We start from the raw sequence: 22,251 nt of genomic DNA on the forward strand, positions 1-22,251 counted from the left end.
TTTTCAGCTTTCTGCCATGAGCTGAAGCAGCATGAACTGAAGCAGCATGAGACCCTTGCCAGATGGGCCGCCCAATCTTAAACTTTCCAGCCACCAGAATCATGAGCCAAACGAACCTCTTTTCTTTATAAATTACTCAGTCTCGGGTATTCTGTCATAGTAACACTAACCGGATTAAGACATGAATTAACAGAATTATACTAACAGTTCAAACTCAAAGACAGTTAACACTAATTTAGGACTATATCAAAAAAACCACATTTAAAGAATTCATGAACCTCTTCATTCAATTTATTTACCACTTGATGTAGAGGGACTGTTCTGCTAGAACACAGAATTTGGAAGGCATAGCTTTTCCAATTCCAGTGTTATGTAAGAGAGAGAAGCAGCAAGGAGGGGGAAAAGCATGCCTCCGAAGATACACAGCAAGGAGGGGTCTGAGCTTGGATCCACCAACGATGTACTCGCTGTCTCTTGATCCTTGTTCTCTTCAATGGTAAGAGAGGAAAACTATACTAGAATCATGTGAAGGGTAAGTAATTGAAGGTGACATTTAAAACATTGGGCTGGGCTCACAAGAGGCACTCAATAACTGCTACCTCTCCTATGCTGCTTTATGTTCCAGATTATTATTCATTCAGTCACCCCGAGTTGCTGAAGTCTCTTCTGCAGTCTTTGACACAGTACATGTGCTCATCCAACTAGTTTTTGCTCAGGTCCTTAGGTCACATCAGGAACACCATTCCCCACCTCTCTTTCCGACCTTATTTTACCTCCTCCCCTACAGCCACAGCAGCCAGGTCTAGATCATCCCTCTTCAAGTCTTTATGATATTCTCCCACCTAGAATGCATCTTTCCTGGTAGTAGCCAAATAGTAACCATTTTTTCAAACTCCAGTGTCATCTTTGCCTCTCTCCAAGAAGTATGTCTTGATTTCTTCTGCCTATAGTAATCTTTCCTCCTAATGCCCGGTTCCTTCCTTCTTTTTCTTCCATCCACCCACCCATCCATATTTACTCACACTGTTTTAGGTGTTAACTATATACTAATGAACAAAACAGTCAAAATTCCCTGCCCTCATGGAACTTACACTATACTTACACTATAGAATAGGGAACTACATAATAAATAGGATAAATAAGATAGATAAAGCATTAAGGAGAAAATAAAGCTAGGAAGGAAGATGGGTGTGTGGGTGTGTGTGTGCACACGTGCATGTGTGCTGGGGAAGGGGGGAGTGAATTTTAGACAGACCGTACTGAGAAGGTGTCCTTCAAATGAAGGTCTGAAGAATGTGAATGAGCAAACAACAAAGATAGCTTTGGTGAGGTACGGAAGCAAAAGAAGATATGGAACAACTTCAAGGGGTTTTGCTATAAAGGTATACAGACAAAAAGAGTAGTGGTTGGAGAGGGAAAAGTAGTCAAAAAAAGTTTTATCTTATTTTTTTAAGAAGAGAGAGCCAACAATACGTTTCTTTGCTGAAAGAATATTCAGTTGAAGTGTAAAGATTACACATGATAGAGAACAATTAACAGTTAGAAAAATGAAGGGATGAGATCTAGCACAGGTGGATACTGTGGACTCATAGGCAGATGAAGAAGGATAGATATTGTGGTTTGAAAGAATATTCAGTTGAAGTGTAAAGATTACACATGATAGAGAACAATTAACAGTTAGAAAAATGAAGGGATGGGATCTAGCACAGGTGGATACTGTGGACTCATAGGCAGATGAAGAAGGATAGATATTGTGGTGGGACTCTACAAAATTCTCTTCTGTTGTTTCTATTTCTTTGGTCATATAAAGAAAAAGATCACCTGCTGAGAATGAGGATGGGAAAGGAGGTGTTGAAGGTTCTGGAAGAGAGAAGAATAGGAAAAAAGCCAAAACAATGCTCAGTCTCTAACCAGAGAATGCAACTTCTAGCACTATAACTGAGGAAATAATTCAAGTGGCTCAAAAAGGTATATGTGAGAAGTTAATGGCAGCATAATCCAGAATACCAGAAATAGTAATAGAAAAAATAGTTTTTAGAAGATGAAATTATGAACATGAAAAAATATTAATGACAAATGCAAAGAGACCACACTATAGCAATATAAAAATATGTACATATATATTCTTAACTTAAAAACATAATAAAGGTAATTTTTTTCTTTTAGCATAATGTTCTGTAATGCTATTAGCTTATCTTTTTATTTAAAAAATCAGTTTATTTTTATTTTTATTTTTATTTAAGATATTCCTATCTTAAAATAGCATTCTAGCAGTATGTTATGGAAGAGAATACATACCTGATACTCGCCTATTAAATCTGTTAGGAACTGGAACTGCAAAACAAAGAAAAAGCAATATTTAGTCATCATTATGTCACATGACCCCATTTTTATTCTCTCTTTTTGCAAAGATCTTTGACAACTGAACTAAGCACCTCAAAACCAAGTGGTGGGTCAGTTCATACTCTTCCATACTCAACCACCAATAGATGTTCAACATGATCATATAAAGACAACATAGCAAATAAAATATCTCTTTGAAAGCAAACTCTATGTAACCTTGATGTACTCAATGTGGCAATTTTATTTCTGCTCACATCCATGTTCCTCTAATTTGTATCATTCCAAATGAATAAGAATTCTACCAAATTTATTGGTAATATTATGACACAAAGTAGTAAAATTTCTGACTTGTGATCAAGATGGCAGAATAGACAGTACCCAGTGTCACTGTCTCCCACAATCAACCAATTTACAACTACAGAAAGCAAGGACTGCCAAGCTAGGGCCATTAGAGCTCAGGGGAAGAGGAGGAGAGACCTACGGAGTTCATGAAGGTGAGAGAACCCATGATGAGAGAAAGAAAGGACTGCTCCAACTGTTTCTAGCCCTGGCCACTTCAAGGTTGGCCCTGGTGAGCATATGGAGCAAGATGTGGCAAAAGCTGCAGCTGTGCCCTTCCTATGAATTTGTTGGGAGATGCAGGGGAGAAAAGGGCCCAGCAAGACCACTAACAGAGTTCCTGCGGACCCACATAGGAGCGAGGGGCTGCAGACAACGAAAAAAAGGAGCCACTCAGGGGCCAGTGAATCATTGCAAGGGACTGGCACATGGCCCATTCCATAAGTGTTTGGAGTGTGGGCAGTGAGGGAGACGAGCCCACCACGGGAACACAGGGGCACAGCATGGACAGCTGATCTGCCATCCAATCAGCACAGGATCACTCAGTGGAGACTGGTCAGGAATACAGATCTGCAGGGGGTGCAGTTTGCTGAAAAAACTCAGGCCCAGACCAGAGTACCAGAACTCACAAGATCTGGAAGTACACACAAGGTCAACAATTAAAATCTGAGCTGCACAAAAAGCCTTCCCCAGGGACTCAGCAGCAAAGCAGCAATTTAGCACAACCACGGGGCTCAAGTTTTGGTCCCCACAGGAAGTTTCCTCATTTTAGAAGTAAGCAAAGGACAACAAATTAGTTCCAGTGCAGATTTAAGTGGTGAGAATACTGAATAATCCAACACAGAATTAAAAGAAAAAACAAAAACCCAGAGTTCAGGGACAAAATTCTGATATTAACCAGTAAAGATCTAACACCACCAAAGAACACCTATAAAACCTAGAAGGACTGGAAGCCCCCCAGGCTCACAAGCTTGGGTGGGGAGAGGGCTGAGGGCCTCAGCCATGCCCTACGACATCCGCATCCAGTCCAGTGATGACTGAGCCCCCCTGCCAGAAGCCCCTCGGACTCCTGAACTGGGACTGGGGCGGGCCAAGGGCTTCAGCCACACACCCCTGACGCCCACATCCAGCCCAGCAACGACCACCAGACTGCCACCAGAAACACCCCAGGCTCCTAAGCCGGGGCAGTGGGGGACCAAGGTCCTCAGCCGTGCCCCCTGACATCTGCATCCAACCCAGTGACAACTACTGAGTCACCTCCAGAAGCGCCCTGGGCTCCAGGGGTGGGGGGGGGTCTGGGCCAAGCTCCCAACATCTGCAGCCAGCCCAGCGACCACCACACCACTGCCAGAAGCGCTCTGAGCTCCCAAACTTGGGACCGAGGGCCTCAGCCATGCTCCCTGACATCTGCATCCAGCCCACCTACAGCTACCAAGCCACTGTCGGAAGTGCTGTGGGCTCCCAAGCTGGGATGTGGGGGGCTGTGGGCCTCAGCCAAGCCCCCACAACGTCCATATCCAGCCCAACAATGACCACTGAGCTGCCACCGGAAGCACCCCAGGCTCCAGAGCCAGGGTGGGAGGGGCTGAGAGTCTCAGCCACATCCCCTTGACATTTGCATCCAACCCAGCAACAACCACCATGCCACTGCCGGAAGCACCCTAGGCTCCCATGCCAGGGTGGAGGGGGCCAAGGGCTTCAGCCACGCACCCTTAACACCCATATCCAGGCCAGCAATGACCATCAGGCCACCACCAGAAGTGTCCTAGGCTCCCAAGCTGGAGTGGTAGGGGGCTGAGGGCCTCAGCCACACCCCCCGGCATCCACATCCAGGCTGCTGCTGGAAGCACCCCAGGCCTCTGAGCTGGGGTGGGGGCGGGGCTGAGGGCCTCAGCCATGCTCCCCTAAGTCCGCATCCAGCCCAGTCATGACTGAGCCACCACTGGAATCCCCCTGGGCTCCTTTGCTGGAATGAGGTGGGTGCTATGGTCTCGACCATGCCCCCATCCCCTCTCCTCATCTTCCCACCATATCCCCTCACCCTTCCCCTCTCTGCCTCTACCCCAACTACTCTGCAACATCTTAGAATTAAAAAATAATAATAATATTAATAAATAAACTTTAAAAAATAAACTCTATAGCAGGACAGCTATAGAGACTATCAGTGCTAGAGGAGGTTTACCTTCATTGCTGGATTTTAAACTTGAGCACCTGTATATAATTTGGAATATTCTTTATCCTAAAGCTTTTTGCTGGTGTGTCTAGTTTTATCTTATTAATTTCAGAGATACATTGTTCACACCCCCATGAAGCAGTCAGGAACTTGCAAGGGAATAGCTCACTTCAACTCCTATCACTGTGGCCTTCCAGAATCATCCAGGCTCCACCAGCAGCCCTGCTGAGAAGCTGTCAAATCTGGAAGCAAGGTTGTTGAAAGAGCTGCTTTTATTTCTAACAGTTACCAATCCTCTTAGCTCTCTGTACAGTTCAAGTAGATTCCACTAGTTTCCTAGGTTACCGTTGAATTTCCATTTCATTTGTGAAAAATGAAAGCTGTAGATTTTCATGTACACATCTTAGGATAAACATAATGATTGGATCAGACTTAAATCATAAAAGAACACACACTTCCTATTTCATCAGTTTTTTTATTATTATTAAAACATTATTGATTAAAATAAGAAGGTAGTAAAATTTTCTTCCTTAATATTCCTCAAAGATAATCCCCAGATTGATAGACAATAGCATTTAAATTCTGTTTTAAAATAATTTAATGAGTATTACACTAACATTAAAAGTAAATTAACCATTAGGTTATACTCCTCCCTCAATATGGGTGGATTTTCTGCTGCCATGGTCAGTATACTAATCAGAAAAATGTACCACATGTCTTTATGTTGGGAAAAACCCACAAACTATCTCTTTGTTAATTTTCCTACTTTTCACCTATTATTTTTATTTTTATTTTTTTTTATTTTTTCCTTTTTGTCTTTTTTACTGACCAGTAACGGGATCGCAACTCTCGGTGTCGCGCCCGTACCGGGGACCGGCAACGGGATCGCAACCCTCGGTGTTGCGTCCACACCGCGCTCAGCCAGTGAGCGGGAACCGGTCTCCACATGGGATCCGAACCCTCAGCGGGAGCGCCGCCGTGCTCCCAAGCGGCACACTCCAGTGCGCCACCGGGCCGGCCACCTATTATTTTTAATTTATTTTCATAGTACATGTTTATGGGGTACAGTTTGTTGTTTCAATACATGCATATATTCCATAATGATCTAATCAGAATAATTAGCACATCTATCACCTAAGCATTTATCATTTCTTTGTGGTTATAACATTCAAGATCCTCTTTTCTGGCTATCTTGAAATATACAATCCAATATTATTAGCTATTGTCACCCTAGAGCACCAGAACTTATTCTTCCTACCTAATTGTAACTCTGTAACTTTGTACCAGTCTACCAACCTTTCCCTGCCCCCCCATCCCATCACCCCCTTCCTTTCCCTGCCTCTGATAACCATTATCTCTACTTCTCTTTCTTTTCCTTTCTCTTTTTATTTTTCTTTGACCCATGATAATTGTATATATTTATGGAGTACAAGATGATATTTGGGTACATTCATACTGTGTGCAATCATCACAGCAATTAGTATATTCATCATCTCAAACATTTGTCACCTATTTGTGTTTCACCTATCATTTTATGTTACATGTATTTCACAATTAAATTTTTAAAAAATACATAAAGAAAAAATAGTACTCGTGTGTGTGTGTGTGTATGTGTGTGTGTGTGTTCTGGAATGCATATGTAAAGAGAGTGAGAGAGAAAGCGAATGTGGCAAAATGTTAACGAGTGGCCAATCTAGGAGTTCACTGTTCTTCCAATTTTTCAATAGTTTTTTTCCAATAAATATTTTTTAAAAATCAGTCTAAATGTAGGTCTTCAAATCAAACAGGATAAAATTTCATTAAATGTGGCAAAATGTTAACGAGTGGCCAATCTAGGAGTTCACTGTTCTTCCAATTTTTCAATAGTTTTTTTCCAAAAAATATTTTTTAAAAATCAGTCTAAATGTAGGTCTTCAAATCAAACAGGATAAAATTTCATTTTTATTCTGTTGTCAAATCATGTTTTTATGTAACTAATTCAAAGTAAACATGTGCATTAGTCTTTACAGTAAATAATCTGTTAAAATTTCATGATATACTGACCTAACATTTAAAAATGCAAACTTAAAATCACTATTTTCAAATATCATGCAAAAAAGACAAAAGATATTTTAAAATTCCTAAAGCATTATCTGTTACTGTGAAATGAATTCAAAAGTATTTTTTTCAAATGTTGGCTCTGCAGTGGAAAATGTAATTAAAAATGAAAGAGACCTCGAGCATTTAGCTTGAACAACGACTGAGTGGATAAAGAGGTAAACAAAATGGGTAAAAACATGCTGCCTGATAAAACCTGTGTTATTTAATTTTTAATTAGTTACACATCTTACATGCTTTTATAAGGCCAGAAGAAATGCTGCAGTTGGAGTAAGATACAATGCCATGGCACACAGAGGGTTCCAATCAGTGAGTACAGCAGTTAAAGAGACCATGCCCTGAAAATTAAAACATGGGTCTTTGAGCAGAGAATTATAGGTGGTGAATAACATTAAGAACATGCTAGAGAAATTAAAAACATTTCCAAAAGTCCTATTTTAAATTCAAACATGTGATGGACAAGACAATAGAATCCTCACTGAGAATGTAGCAGGAAATGGCATAAAACCCTGGAGAACATAATCCAAGCACAACCATAGCAAGGCAAAGCTCAGGAGGACACAAGATTCCAGAGCTGTTGGAAAGGCCTGTAAGACACTGAAATGGCTCAGAAATAGCAGGTACACTAAAAGTTGTGCTGGTAGGATGTTAGCAGCACCAGCTGCATTCAGAGGCAGATGATGAGAAGTAGGGTATTAATGAGGGCCTTGTGTTTGGGGGACCAATACAACATAGCAGAGTATTGTAAATCTCAAAAGTAGAATACAAAGCACATGTTAGGACAGGCCCATATGAGTGGTAAATTGCAACAAGGGGGTTGCCAGCAAGAGCTGCCATCAATGAATGGCAGGGGTGCCCGTAGTCCAGGCGATGAAAAGAGTACCTGTGGACAGATGAGACAGATAGCCTGAGGAAACCCCCAAAACAAGAAAGTTTTTAGGGGAGTGTAAATGTCCCAGGGTGGCTGGAAATACGGGGAGGGAAAATCAAGGTTTCCATCCCTGATGGGGAGGACCATTTAATGAATTGGGATAAGCCCAGGAAAAGTGTTGGGCAACACATTTGGGGTTCTAAGACCCAATCAATGTACTAGAGGGCTCACAATTAATAAAAAGACAAAAAAAAATCTACCATGATTTCACAAACACAAATTCATTCTGTTTTCTCTGTAAAGTCAGAAGGAAAATAATGATGCTATTCTTCCTTCACTTTTTCTCTTTCTGTAGAATCTCATGCTGGTTAAATTAGGTGCATGGTCACCAAAGCTTACAGCAAAAGCTTCAATGGTACATTTGCCTTGATATTGCAGTTTCTGCTGCTACATGTGAAATGTGTGCTAATAAAGAGGCCCACCTCATTGAGTCTTGTCTCTTGTCTGTCTAGCATCTTATATCCACCTTCCCACTATCTACCTAAGAAAGACTCTTACCTGACTTTATTAGGGACTCTATACAATTCACATACCTATGTCACTCAAACACCTGGCTTCTCCAATGAGCTGTTTTGTGGGTTGACCATACTTTTTTTGAAGCTCTCACAACCTGGCTTCCAAATATTATTAAAGTAGCTTTCTCTAAAATTATAATTTTCTTCTATGTTGTTCTTCCACATGAATTCCTCTATCCCTAATTTAAAAAAAAAAAGTCACTCAATGCTGTTGGTGCCTAATATATATTCCTTTGTTCAACACATAGTTACTGACCCCTCCCATGACAAGCACTGTGCTATCCAGTGAGGAAATAAAGATAATTTAGATATAATCCTTTGCTCACAAAGACCTTTTAGGATCTAGTGAAGGAACAACAACAAAATCTTAACAGTGTAAGACATACAACAGAGGCAAGTACAGATTTCTATGTGAGCACATAAGGAAGTGTCTGAAAAAGAAGACGTAGGTCCTGGGTCTACAGAAAATAAGTTCTAAGCATGGTTGGGCTAGAAGACAAGTGAGCTTGCAATTTTAGGAAATGAAAGGAGTATGTGGTGGCATGAGTATGAGCAGTGTGGAAAAAGAGCACAGAGGTCAAGGTGGAGAGATGAGCAAGGGCCATTTTGGAAGACATCCTGTGATATGGCAATATTCAGAAGAGTTAAAAATGGTTGTGCCACTGTATTTCCTGTCTTCTTCAGCTGAGAGAGGAGTACGGAAACAAAGATTCAAAGTAACTGATAAATCAGTTGGATAGAATGCAGCATTATAACACCAAGGTCACAGGTTTGGATCCCCATACCAGCCAGCTGCCCCATTGCCTCCCCTCCTACTAAATATCTGATAAAGATTCTCTTAGATGTGATTCTAAAATCAGAAGAGGAAGTCTTAAGACTGGCAACCAAGGTTTATTAGGTGAGGAAAAGATGAATCCTCTATCCTAGTACCAGGGAATGGCAGGAATGTCCTCCAGTATAGAATCCTGTCTTCTTACTCCACTGATTCTCCATCTGCAGGCTCTTTGCTTTATCATGGTGCTGGACAGCTATAAGACCACTGGAAAGAGGGTGGGAGACTTGGACACCTCAAACAAGGTGGAATTGAGCAGAACTTGGAAATGATCCCTATGAGTGGATCAACAGTGGACACAGCACTTCTGTTACAATATGAAGGAACTGGAGCAAAGGGAGTCATGCAGACTGGATTTTATAAAGATCACCCCAGCTGCAGCAGGTGGAGGAGGGTACTAGTTTAGGTTAGATGTGTGGCTTATGGACAGGAGGAAAACAAATGGATTCCAGAGATGAGATAAAATCTACACAGTTCAGTGACAGACTCAATGTCTCAATATTGGCTCTACAAATGTCAAATAAAATTATATCCCTACGGGCTGGCCTGGTGGCGCACTCGGTAGAGTGCGGCGGCGCTCCTGCCGAGGGTTCAGCTCCCATATAGAGACCGGTCTGCTCACTGGTTGAAAGCGGTGTGGGCGCAACACCGAGGGTTGCAATCCCGTTGCCGGTCGCGGTACGGGCGTGACACTGAGGGTTGCGATCCCGTTGCCGGTCGCGGTACGGGCGTGACACTGAGGGTTGTAATCCCGTTACCGGTCACAAAAAAAGACAAAAAGGAAAAAAAAATTATATCCCTACAATTATAAAAGATATTCAACATGGACATCATTCAATCTATAAATAAGGGTGCTGTCATGGATTCCAAAATCATAAAATATCAGTTACAAAGTATCTATGAGGTCAGCTGATCTGGCCATTGCAAGTAGGCTTCATCTCACATAGCAACTGTAATTAATGTCTCTGGTTCACCTGAGTCATCCTTGACTCCTTCCTCTCTTTCACTACTCACATCTACTTCATTAACAATTCCATCTGTTCTCCCTCCCACTTAATCTGTTGAATCAGTCTACCTTTCACTGTTAACCTAGTCTTTCCTGGATGACTAGCAGTGGCCTCCAAACCTGTCTTCACACTGTCAATCCTGCTCTACAACAATCTGTTCTCCACACAGTCATCAGAGAGATCTTAAAATTTAGGAAGAAAATTTGGCAGTCTCTTCCAAAATTTTAAATGTGAACTGCCTTTAACCCAGCAAAAATTCCACTTCTAGGAATATGTTCTAAATAAAACTTGCATACCTGTGTACGTATGTGTGTGCATATACACACATATATATGCATATATACACATATCATACACACCATAATCACTACAGCATTGAATGTAATAGCAAAAAAACCCCAAAAAACAAAAATTGTCTAGAAAAAGAAATTAGGGAAATATTGGTACAGCTAGAGGACAAACCTCTACGCAGCCATTGAAATGGAACTATGTGAACCAATATGAACTAACATAGAAAGACCTTCAAGATATGTTGTTATAGGAAAAACATTGCATAAGCATAGCACAATATTTCAATTTCCTAAAAATTTTGTGTTTAATCAAACTAATACATGTCACAAATTTGAGAGCTAAACGTACTGTAAGACTTACCAACAAAGAAAACAATAGCAACAACAACAAAACAAAGCAGTTCTCTAATCCATCTCTCCCTATTCTCAATTCCTGCTCCCCAGAGGCAACTATATCAACTCTTCTGGCTATTTCTCCTAAAATTTACTTTATATTCTAGATAACACAGTTACACTAGCATTTCTATTTCAGTTTTAATTATCTTTTGACTTCCAATTCTAGAAAAAAATAAGAATAAGGCTTGCAGAGTAGCAGGACAGGACAACCTGGAATGCTGGCAACTTCAAGAAGCTCCCTGTCCTACTGGCCTTCAACTATTAAACTTCAGACTTCCTTCAAGCACTACTATTTTGGATTCTTTGTCATTCACAGACAAGCCTAATCCTAATCAATACAGAATTCAAAAGTGAACTCTAAGTATCAAGATGGCAAAGAATGCTGGAAACTGTGGGGATGGAATAACAATAACATCTAGTTTTTATGTGCTGGGACCTTGTGTAAGTATTTTGGAAGTATTTAAGTCACTTAATTCTCGCACGAACCTTATGAGGTACTACTTAATTGATAAAAGACCTAAGGCTAATGAGGTTAAATAACTTATCTCACTAACAAAGGTGGAACCAGACTGGGTGACAGGCGGTCTTTAGCTTCATAACAATGCTTTCAGCCACACAACTAGGTGACCATGGAAGATAATGTCCAGAATTACCCTGGGGATGTTGGATGGAGGTCCTAACCTGGGTAATACATCCACACAACTTTGAGAAAGTACCTTCTTTCTTGGAATGCCTAAAATGTCTTTTTAAATGAAATTAAAAACCACCATTAGAAATTTGTATCTGGAGTCCTGATCAAATAACTTCTGAGACTAGCTCAGTTTATCAAATATTAGTACTTTCAAACTAATCAAAATTTATTGATGAACCATGTCCACAACTGAGTACTTTTCTATGACCAAAATGAAAAAAATTTTAAAAACTGTTTTCTTTATATGGCCAGCTGGAACCCCCCCTCAAGCCCTATTTTCTTAAAATAACAATTTTATTGAGATGTAATTCACATGCCATATGGAGGAAAATGAAGCAGAACACATATTAAAGATGGAGTCACTGTTGCCATACAGCACTGAGCCTGTCAGCAAGAATGCAAACGACTGTGTCAGCAAGAATTCACAAGGCTTTACCGTAAACCACAGACTTCCTATGGGGTTGCCTAGGAGATGGGGAGGGATGGGAGAGACTTACAGCTGGCTAAAACATATATAACACATGCTTTCAGAGAATAAAGTTGCTTAGTGCATGAGCTAAGTCCCAGATCTTTATATCTGGTTTCTGGTTGTCCACCTCCCTAGGTGGCAGCCCCCATCTCAGGTGCATCCTGAGCAACTCACCTTGCTGCACTCCTTTGGCAGGGCTATGTGTAGCCCTGCTTCCTGAGGAACTCCTGACAGAGGCTACGTGTATTCCTGCCTCCAGAGACACCCCCCCCCCAGAGCCAAGAAAAACGTACAACCATACAGTTAACCCATTTAAAATTCAACGGTTTTTGGTATATTCACAAAATTGTGCCTCCATCACTACAATCAATTTTAGAACATTTTTATCACCAAAAAAGAAACTCCATACCCACCAGTACTCACTCCCCATTTTCCCCCAAGTCCCACCCTAAGTCCTAGGCAACCACTAATCTACTTTCTGTCTTTGTGGTTTTGCCTATTCTAGACATTTTGTTTAATGGAATCATACAATGTATGGCCTTTTGTGACTGATTTCTTTCACTTAATATAATGTTTTCAAACTCATCCATTTTGTAGCATGTATCAGCACTTCACTTCTTTTTGTTGCCAAATAATATTCCATTATATAGATATACCACATTTTGTTTATTCATCAACCAGCTGATGGGACATTTGGGTTGTTCCTACTTTGGGGCTATTAAGATACTGCTACTATGAACATTCACATGTACAAGTTTTTGTGTGAACATGTTTTCATTTCTCTTGGGTTTATACTTAGGAGTATAACTGCTGGGTTATATAGTAACTTTATGTTTAACATTTTGAGGAATTGCCAGACTGTTTCCAAAGCAGTTGCACCAATTTATATTCCCACCAGCAATGTATGAGGGTTACAATTTCTCCAAATCCTCATCAACACTTATTATCTGTTTTTTGTTATAATAATAACAAGTGGGTGTAAAGTGGTATTTCATCATGGTTTTGTTTTGCATTCCATAATGGCTGATGAAAAGTTTTTAAAATTACTCCTAAAAATCCTTATTTTAAAAGAGCTAACATGACCTATTTTATTGACTATGATTTTTTAAAAATCATCTCTGTACCTCTGTGATCTGATGTTGAAAAACAATTTTCATGCCCATGATCAATAAGCCGGTCTGGACTTCTACAATCATTGTTCTCTTGCTGTCCTTGGATATCTGTTCTTCAAAGGATTATCTGTTCTAATAACTGAAAATAAGCAAGAAGTTGCTTTATCCATAAAGAAAAAGAATTAAAATTTTTCTTAATCTATTAGTGAAGACATCTGCATGGTCATATTCATTATCACTGGTTAAGTAAATCCTGGATGTATCCATTTGCCTTGAAAAATGTACTAGATCTCCAACAGAACAAGATGTGACAAAAACTACCACCTAGCAAGTAAACATCACTAACCATAATAAAAATCTGTAGTTGTTCAATTGGTTTATAGCTTATGTTCTGTTACCATTTTTTCCCCATTCTTTGATGTCTAGAGTTAGTATGGTAATGCTATTTAGAACTGTGGAGCAAAACCTCAGACACCGGCAATTTTTAAGACTTATCGTTTAAGTCTGAAACTCAACAATCAGATTTGATTATACATGCCATTCCTTGTAAGTGATGATCTACCTCCGTGCACCCATCTCCCTCTCTCCTACCATCCCAAATACTTTTAATGAATATAAATCCTTAAAGAAACAGCTTATGAAATTTAAAAAATAACAATAACCTAATGAAGGTTTAATTAGGTAAATGTTCTTTAACATATAGCACTGGGCAGTAAGTATTATGTGAAAGCAAAAAGCACCTTATAGTACTCTCATCTATCTTCTTCAGTTTGTTCTGGCTAAGCAAATACTCTATTAAGTGAGTTTTTATATACTATACATTTTTTTTTTTGTCCTTTTTGAGACCGGCTGCACCGCGCCCAGCCAGTGAGCACTGTGAGCGCACCGGTCATCCCTATATAGGATCCGAACCCGCAGCAGGAGCGCTGCTATGCTCCCAGCGCCGCACTCTCCCTAGCGCGCCACGGGCTCGGCCCTATACTATACATTTTTAAAGGCTCAAAATGGAAACATCCTCCCTCAACAGTAAAACTTAATTGGAAAAGAAAGATACAACAGTCACAATAATTCATTGAACTTTCAAAAGGAGAGAACAGAACTGAGGCTACTACAGGTAGGAAAGGGAGAGGGCAAGGGAGAAATAGGTAAAGGGCCACAAAAAAATGATTTTATTATGTAATGTTGAATATACTAGTTATCTGGGAAAATAAATAAATAAAAATTTTAAAAATTAACAGCAACAAAAAAAACTTATTTGGTAACTAACTGAAAAACTGGAATGAGGAAAAAGGACATACTGGTTTCTGGCCTGGATACCACCAAGATGAAGAATAAAGAAAGTTCAGAGGCTAGTGACACCAACAAAAAGTCAGATTAGAGCAGATGTGCTCTATCTTTTTACAGACATGCTCTCTTTAACTTTTTTCCTTACAAAATCTCACTGCCAGTGACAAGCTTCAGTTTTTTTCATTTAATAAAAAATATTTAAATGAGACCAGCTTTGTAAAAAAGTGTTAACTATTTTATAACCGTTTCTACCACTTTTGTGGTTGATTTCATCTTACTTCTGGTGAGATGAAACTGTAATACATTTAATGATCTGAACTAGAGTAAGCAGACTCCAAAGGAAGCAGAATCCAAAGCAGGAAAAGTTGGAACATCTTTATTTTCTCTGTTGCATGGTCTATGAAACTGTACAGCCTCCAAAAACTTCTAAATCAAAACAACACAATGAATTCAGATAAATTCTTTAATCTGAAATTGACTTGCTTTTCTTATCCCCTGTGGCAAGGAGAGAGGTCTAAACAATGCTGACCACCTGTAGAAAATAACATGAAAGAGGTAACTCTTCTCAAAGGGAAACTAACTTTATAAAAAGATACAAAGTTGGGGCCGGCCCGGTGGTGCACTGGATAGTGCGCCGCTTGGGAAGCGCGGCGGTGCTCCCACCCGAGGGTTCGGATCCCGCATACGGACCGGTTCCCGCTCACTGGCTGAGCGAGGCACGGGGGCAACACCGAGGGTTGCGATCCCGTTGCCGGTCCCCGGTCCGGTACGGGGGCAACACTGAGGGTTGCGATCCGTTGCCGGACACGGAAAAAAACAAAAAACAAAAAAAAAAAAAAAAGATACAAAGTTAATAGCAATGCCTCCAAGCTTCTAAGGTTAGCAAATTCAGAAATAAATTTTCTAATGGCCCTAGGCAGTTTGTTCGGTAAAGCATGTGGAACCATCAACTGGATAATAAAGTTTCCTCCTGAGTGAAACTCAGCACCAGATACAACTGAGCCTTGCTTCTCAATCCCTGGAAAGCCAGCAGCGCTCTCCCTTTCTCATTTTGACTTCCTTACATCATCTAACACTACTCATAGCCCTACTTTCTTGAAGTTCTCCTTTCCACTAGCCTGACCAAAACTTTGTCCATAGCTCCTCCGGTTGTTTGCTTTCCTTCACTAGTTTTCTCGCTGCTGCCCTTCATGTTGAAAAGCCCCAGGCTTCCTTCTTGGGCCATCTTCTCTGTAAACCTTTCGTGGCACTCTTATTCTGCTACTATACACCGAAAATATCACAAATCTATTTCTACATTCCTAACTTGTTCCTGAGTTCCAGATTTCTATTCTGGTTACCTCTGGAGCTTTGCACTTGAATGGCCAAAGCCAAAACTGTACTAGGCTTCCCTGTCATCATCACCATGAAAACCTATTTGTAACCTCTTCCCTCTGCCTCTCCACATCCAACATGCATCAAGACTCGCTGAGTCTTCCCCTGAAATCCATATCCTCTTCTCTATGCCTTCTCTAGCCTCAACGTTAAAAGAACATCCCCAGCAAGCACCCCAGGTACCCCTCATGCAGCTCCAGACAATCTTCCAAATCCAGACCACTAACCACATCACTCCCCCAATGAATCACATCTCCGATAGCTTGCCATTGTCTCTGGATAAGGTCCAAACTCTTAAGTATTTCTTTCAAGGACTTTTCACAATTTGACTTTTCTTTTACTTTCCTAGTCTTAATGCCTATCACTTCTTGTCTCACCAAGCTACAGATCTTTTACTCTAAGGTTTCTGTGCCTTTGCCTCTCTTTTAACCTGGTCTGCAAAATATTCCTGTTTTTTTCTGCCCAGCAAACAGCACTTGCTTTGTTGGTCTTTGTCCCCAGGTAGAATTGTAGCTTATCAGAAGCAGGGGTCATGTCTTCCTCATCTTGGAATTCTAACAATTAGCACAGTGGCCTGAAACAATATGCACACAGATGTTTGAGCTGGAATAGGCAGTGTTTCACTGCTGTCCTACACCAATACTTCTCAAAAAATGTTATGAACAATAAAAAACACATTTAATTCATAGAAACACAAAGCAGAATCGTGGTTACCAGGAACTGGGGGGAGAGGGAAAGGAGAGCTTTTAGTGGGTATAGAGTTTTCAGATTTGCCAGATGAGAAAGTTCCTGGAGATCTGTTTCACGAGATGTGAATATAGTTAACACTACTGACCTGTATACTTAAAATGATTATGATGATAAATTTTGAGTTTTTTACAACTATAAAAATTAATATTGTAACCCAGTATACATATATACATATAATTATAACTGTAAGTTTCAGAAAACAGTATGTATCCTTATTACATGCAGTGAACTCTAATATTTTCTATCCTATTTGATTTTTAAAAAAATCAGTGCTGGTCACTGCACTCTAAATTGACTTCAAAACTCAGTAATGAATCACAACCTGCAGGCTGAAAACCGCTACTCTGGAATGCACAGCAATCTTTCTCACATCCACAAAGGAGGAGAATGTACCTCACTGCCTTTGCTATTTTATGAGCCTTCTCAAGATGTTCGTCCCTCCTGTCTTACTGCACCAAAGGTGGCAAGTAATAGCGAGAACTCTTTTATGCTGCAACATTAAAGAGTAGTATCTGAGTTAATTAATTCAAGATTTGACCTATATATGCCAGATTAGGAGATAGAGAAATGAAACAAATTCCCTAATTGACACTCTACGGGGGAAAACAAACAAAAAGACATGTGACATCAGGTTACCATAAATGATAGAAAAAAAAAGCAGAGCAGAGTAAGAGAGCAGACCAAATGGGCCATAACAGAGATTCCTCTGAGCTCACCAAATTGTTTCCTTTTCCTCCATGACACACAGCTAGACTATATTTCCTGGCCTCCCTTACAAAGAGGGACAATGTGACTGAGATCTGGCCTATAGAATATGGGTAGAAGTAATGTTGCCAGTTCCAGCCTGACCCCTAAAAATCTTCCCATGGGATCCTCTACATTCTCTTCCCTCCTCTTTCAACCAGATGCAGAAGTTCCAGCAGAAGACTGAGGTTCCAGGGCAGCCACTCCCAACCAGGGTTTCCTGAGAGAATTAAGTCCTTAAAAATGATGTGAGTGACTAATTTCCCAATTCTACCAAAGATGATATATAGCCAGTACCATTCCTAAGTCATAGCAAAGAAGTTAACTCATTTCAAACAACAAATGTCTTAGGGCATTAGGGCTTAATTCTTTCCTTGGACTTCCAGTTGAGAAGGGCTATTCTAAGGGATTAAGGAGCCTGGGTCCCTGAATGAATATGTGGGGCAGAGATCTAGCCCAGCAGATGCACATTAGACTATGACTTGAGCAGGAGAAAAAAACAAAAACGAAAACAAAAAACCTGTATTCAACAAGATAAATCAAGAAAGTAATGGATTACAACTCATAAATAAAGAATCCATGAATTCATAATGATGCATATTAATAACAGAATAAATAAATATGTGTATAAAAAGGGAAAGCTCTTCCTTATAGGACTCCAACCAATAAATGAGCAAAGAATCATGAAATTTATTTTAATTACCACTTGGCAAACATAGTAAATACTTGTTTGAGGCAAGAATTTACCCACTGAAACTAGTGGGTAAAATATGAGAAGAAATAGGACCTTTATGGTCGCTAAGTATCTCCTCACAAGGTGTTTACTAATTACAAAGTAACAGTATTTTACAACGGAGAAATCTGACAGACACATCCTTAACCAAATGATCAAAGTTGATACCATGAGAAAATAGGACCTTTATGGTCGCTAAGTATCTCCTCACAAGGTGTTTACTAATTACAAAGTAACAGTACTTTACAACGGAGAAATCTGACAGACACATCCTTAACCAAATGATCAAAGTTGATACCATGAGTAATGGGACAAATAAGTAATGGGACAAATAAATTTGTATCTCCTGATGTAATGCACTAAAAATGCACAACATCAATTGGTAGTATTCTAAACAGTGGTATTCTTACCAAAAATGCATAATCTGGATTTAATGAATTTAATGAAGAAACAACAGACAAACCGAAATTGAGGGACATTCTATAAAATAATTGGCCAGTACTCTCCAGAAGTATCAAAATCATGAAAGATAAAGACTGCTAAGTTTAAATGAGACTAAGGATACAGGACAACTAAATGCAACATGTGATACTGGATTGGATCCTAGATAAGAAAAAATAAAGGGTTTCTTTTGGTATAAAGAACATTACTGGGACAGTTGATAAAATCTGAATGTAGATTGAATATTAGATACTCAATAATATATCAATGTTATTTTTCTTAATTTTTTTTTCCCCCTTTTTATCTTTTTTCGTGACCGGTAATGGGACCGCAACCCTCAGTGTCACGCCCGTACCAGGGCCAGCAACAGGATCGCAACCCTCAGTGTCGCGCCCGCACCACACTCAACCAGTGAGCGGACCGGTCTCTATATGGGATCCGAACCCTTGGCGGGAGCGCCGCCACGCTCCCAAGCGCCACACTCTACCGAGTGCGCCACCGGGCCGGCCCAATTTTTCTTAATTTTGATGACTGTATTGTGGTTATATAATACACACTGAAGTATTTAAAGGGCCATCATGTCTGTAACCATTAATACTGTCTTTATTTAAATTTTTTGAAATTTTGTTCATCATAGGTTATTTTACATTAACTTTTGTTTAAATATTGCATTAAAATATTAACTTGATTACCAAGATTTTTGGCACCCACTTAAATTTTTGCCCAAAGCAAATGCCTTACTCTCCTCTCCCTAGTCCCAGTTCTGCTACTTGCAGTTCAGGGAAAAAAAAAAAGTGTGTGTGTGTATAATAGAAAGAAAAAATATAATAAAGCAAATGTAAAATTTAACATCTAGGGAATGCAGACACAGGATTTATTTGAAATTATTTTAAAAGGCAAAGTTAAATAAATGAGTCCTGAATCATGACACAGATGTGTGAAAAATTAGAAAATACGTCTGACAAGACTATCACCTCCTTAATAGTAAACACTGAAAATATAAGAATCAGAACCTACTGTCAGGGCTGGCCCATGGCTCACTCGGGAGAGTGTGGTGCTGATAACACCAAGGCCACGGGTTCGGATCCCTATATAGGGATGGCCGGTTAGCTCACTGGGTGAGCATGGTGCTGACAACACCAAGTCAAGGGTTAAGATCCCCTTACCCGTCATCATTAAAAAAAAAAAAAAAGAACCTAGTGTCACGTCTATTAAAAAAAAACTTCACACATGCACACATATTTTTCCCAGCTAAGATGTGTGACCCTCCCAAAAAAGTATACACCACAAGCTCATTTCATGCTAATTTTATCTTCGTGCTCCTTTGTTAACATATTGAAAGATGCCCTAAACACTTAAGAATTAAAATGTAATTGATTAAGCAAGTAAAAAGAAATCAATTATATAATAGATAAAATTGAGGTTTTTAAAAATGCAAGTTACAGCAGTTAAGAGCAGTGATTTTTAAACAAGTAAGGAAAACAAAGTTAATATGCAAAAGAGAGACTGCAAAAGATCATAGAAGTCAGGATGAAGAGTTAGAGATAATTGTCAGGAACAATAAAAACTCAATTACAAGCTAACTAATGATAGTAAAAACAAAATTAAAATGTTGCTTTTCATGCTTTCACTCACTTACGACATGTGCCTGGTTTCCTCCTACCTTTTCAGGTTCCTTCTCTGGCTATCCTTTAATGTGAGGCCCACGAGGTGCATCCAATCTGTCAGTCGCAGAGGCCCTCTGCTTCTCGCCCTATTACTTTTTGCCCTGGAAGATCTCATCCACACCCACCCTAGCAGGGACCCACCCTAATACCTCTCACCTAAACCTCTCCTGTGAGCTTCAGATGAGAATAGCTAACTGCCCGCTTGTCATTTCCTGCAATATCTCAAAGACTCAAACCCACATATCCACCATCAAACTCATGATCTTCCCCATCCTCCCAAAGCTGAAGCCTTTCTCATGTTCTTCATCTCAATAAGGAGTACTGCTGTTAATCCAAAAGCACAAGCCCGAAACACAGGTGTCCTCTTTTGAGTCCTCTCTCCCACACACCTCCTATCCAATCCACCTCTACGACCGGGCCATCTTACCTTCTAAGTATGCCCTGAGTCCATCTCCAACACTCCCTCCCCCAACCCATGCAAATATCATCTCATACAGCAACGGCATCCTAACTGATAAATTACCTATACTGACTCTTGGCCCTCTCTAATCCTCTTTCCAGCCAGCTGCAAAAGTGATCTTTCCTAACCACTGTCCTTATCACTTCACATCCCATGACTTAAAATTCTTCAGTGACCTTCCCCCTGTTCTTAGGATAAGGACAAAACTCATATCATGTTCTCCTTCCTCCCCTGCCTTTGGCTGCCATACTGGCCTTCTCACCACTTCCTCCCACTCCAAGGTCTCCTAGAACATTACCCCACCACTTTGCTTAGTTAACTCCTATTTCAACATTGAGAACTGAGACAGTGGTCACCTCTATCAAACAAGCCCTAACCGACTTCCCTGATAAGGTCAAAATTGCTGTTACAGGCTCTGAGGAAACCAAATACCTTTTCTTTAGAGCAGCAATGCCACAGGTACAATGCTAGAATAATGTAAATAGTTATTTGGTTGATAGTGTTCTCCCCTATAGGACTGTGATCTTCCTAAGGAAAGGAGTTTAAGTCTGTTTTTGCTTACCAATGTATTCTCAATGCTTGGCATGTTACAGATCTTTAGTATATATTTGCTGAAAGTACTTACTTAAAAGCTTAATGTGCCAGAAATACATAAAATTAATTATTCATCCTCTAGAAAACCTGGGGGATTGATGATCACATGTCTATTGGTTTCAGTGTATGGACAACCAGGAATCTGAAGTCTCTATGAAATGTATAGCAGATCTATTCATAGTGTCCAAACACCAGAAACAGATGAATAAACTGTGATACATCCATACAATGAAATGTCACTCAGTTAAAAAAGAACTATCGATAATATGCAATGACTTGGGTAAATCTGAAAAACACTGAGTGAAAAAGCCAATCTCAAAAGATACATACTGTGTGATTCCATTTATATAACATTCTCAAAAAGACAAAACTATAGTGATGGAGAGCAGACCAGTGGTTGCTAGGAGTTAGGGGTAGGAAGAGAGTGTCACTATAAAGAAAAACAAGAGTTTTGGGGGGTAATAGACTGTTCCGTACACTGATTATGGTGGTCATTACACAAATCTATACATGTATTAAGATTCATAGAACCATACATAAAAAAAAAATCTATTTTATTGTATGATAATTTTTATAAATAATATTTTTTTTAAAACAGAGGAAAAAGTAGCCTAGTTATGACCAACAAATTAGATAATCTAAATGAAAAGAACAAATTTCTAGAATCACAAATTACCAGAACTGAATCTAAAAGAAATAGACAACCTCAACAGAACTATAGTAAGAGATTGGATCAGTATTCAAAAACCTCCCAATTAAGAAAAGTCAGGATGGGCCGGCCTGGTGGCGCACTGGATAGTGCGCCGCTTGGGAAGCGTGGCGGCGCTCCCGCCCGAGGGTTCGGATCCCACATGCAGACCGGTTCCCGCTCGCTGGCTGAGCGAGGCACGGGAGCAATGCCGAGGGTTGCGATCCCGTTGCCGGTCCCTGGTCCGGTACGGGGGCAACACTGAGGGTTGCAATCCGTTGCCGGACACGGAAAAAGACAAAAGACAAAAAAAAAAAA

General features: G+C 40.0%; 1 protein-coding gene across 1 annotated transcript in view; it reads right to left on the minus strand.

Moving 5' to 3' along the window:
- IP6K2 (inositol hexakisphosphate kinase 2) overlaps window positions 1-22,251 on the minus strand; it is a 172,466-nt gene that overhangs the window by 114,044 nt on the left and 36,171 nt on the right. The window contains exon 2 of the mRNA XM_008565770.1: window positions 2,299-2,334. Within this exon, the coding sequence (XP_008563992.1) occupies window positions 2,299-2,334 (36 nt within the window). The remainder of the gene's footprint in view (window positions 1-2,298; window positions 2,335-22,251) is intronic.

Source organism: Galeopterus variegatus, unplaced genomic scaffold (assembly GCF_000696425.1).
Source record: "Galeopterus variegatus unplaced genomic scaffold, G_variegatus-3.0.2 Scaffold203, whole genome shotgun sequence".
NCBI classification, from domain to species: domain Eukaryota; kingdom Metazoa; phylum Chordata; class Mammalia; order Dermoptera; family Cynocephalidae; genus Galeopterus; species Galeopterus variegatus.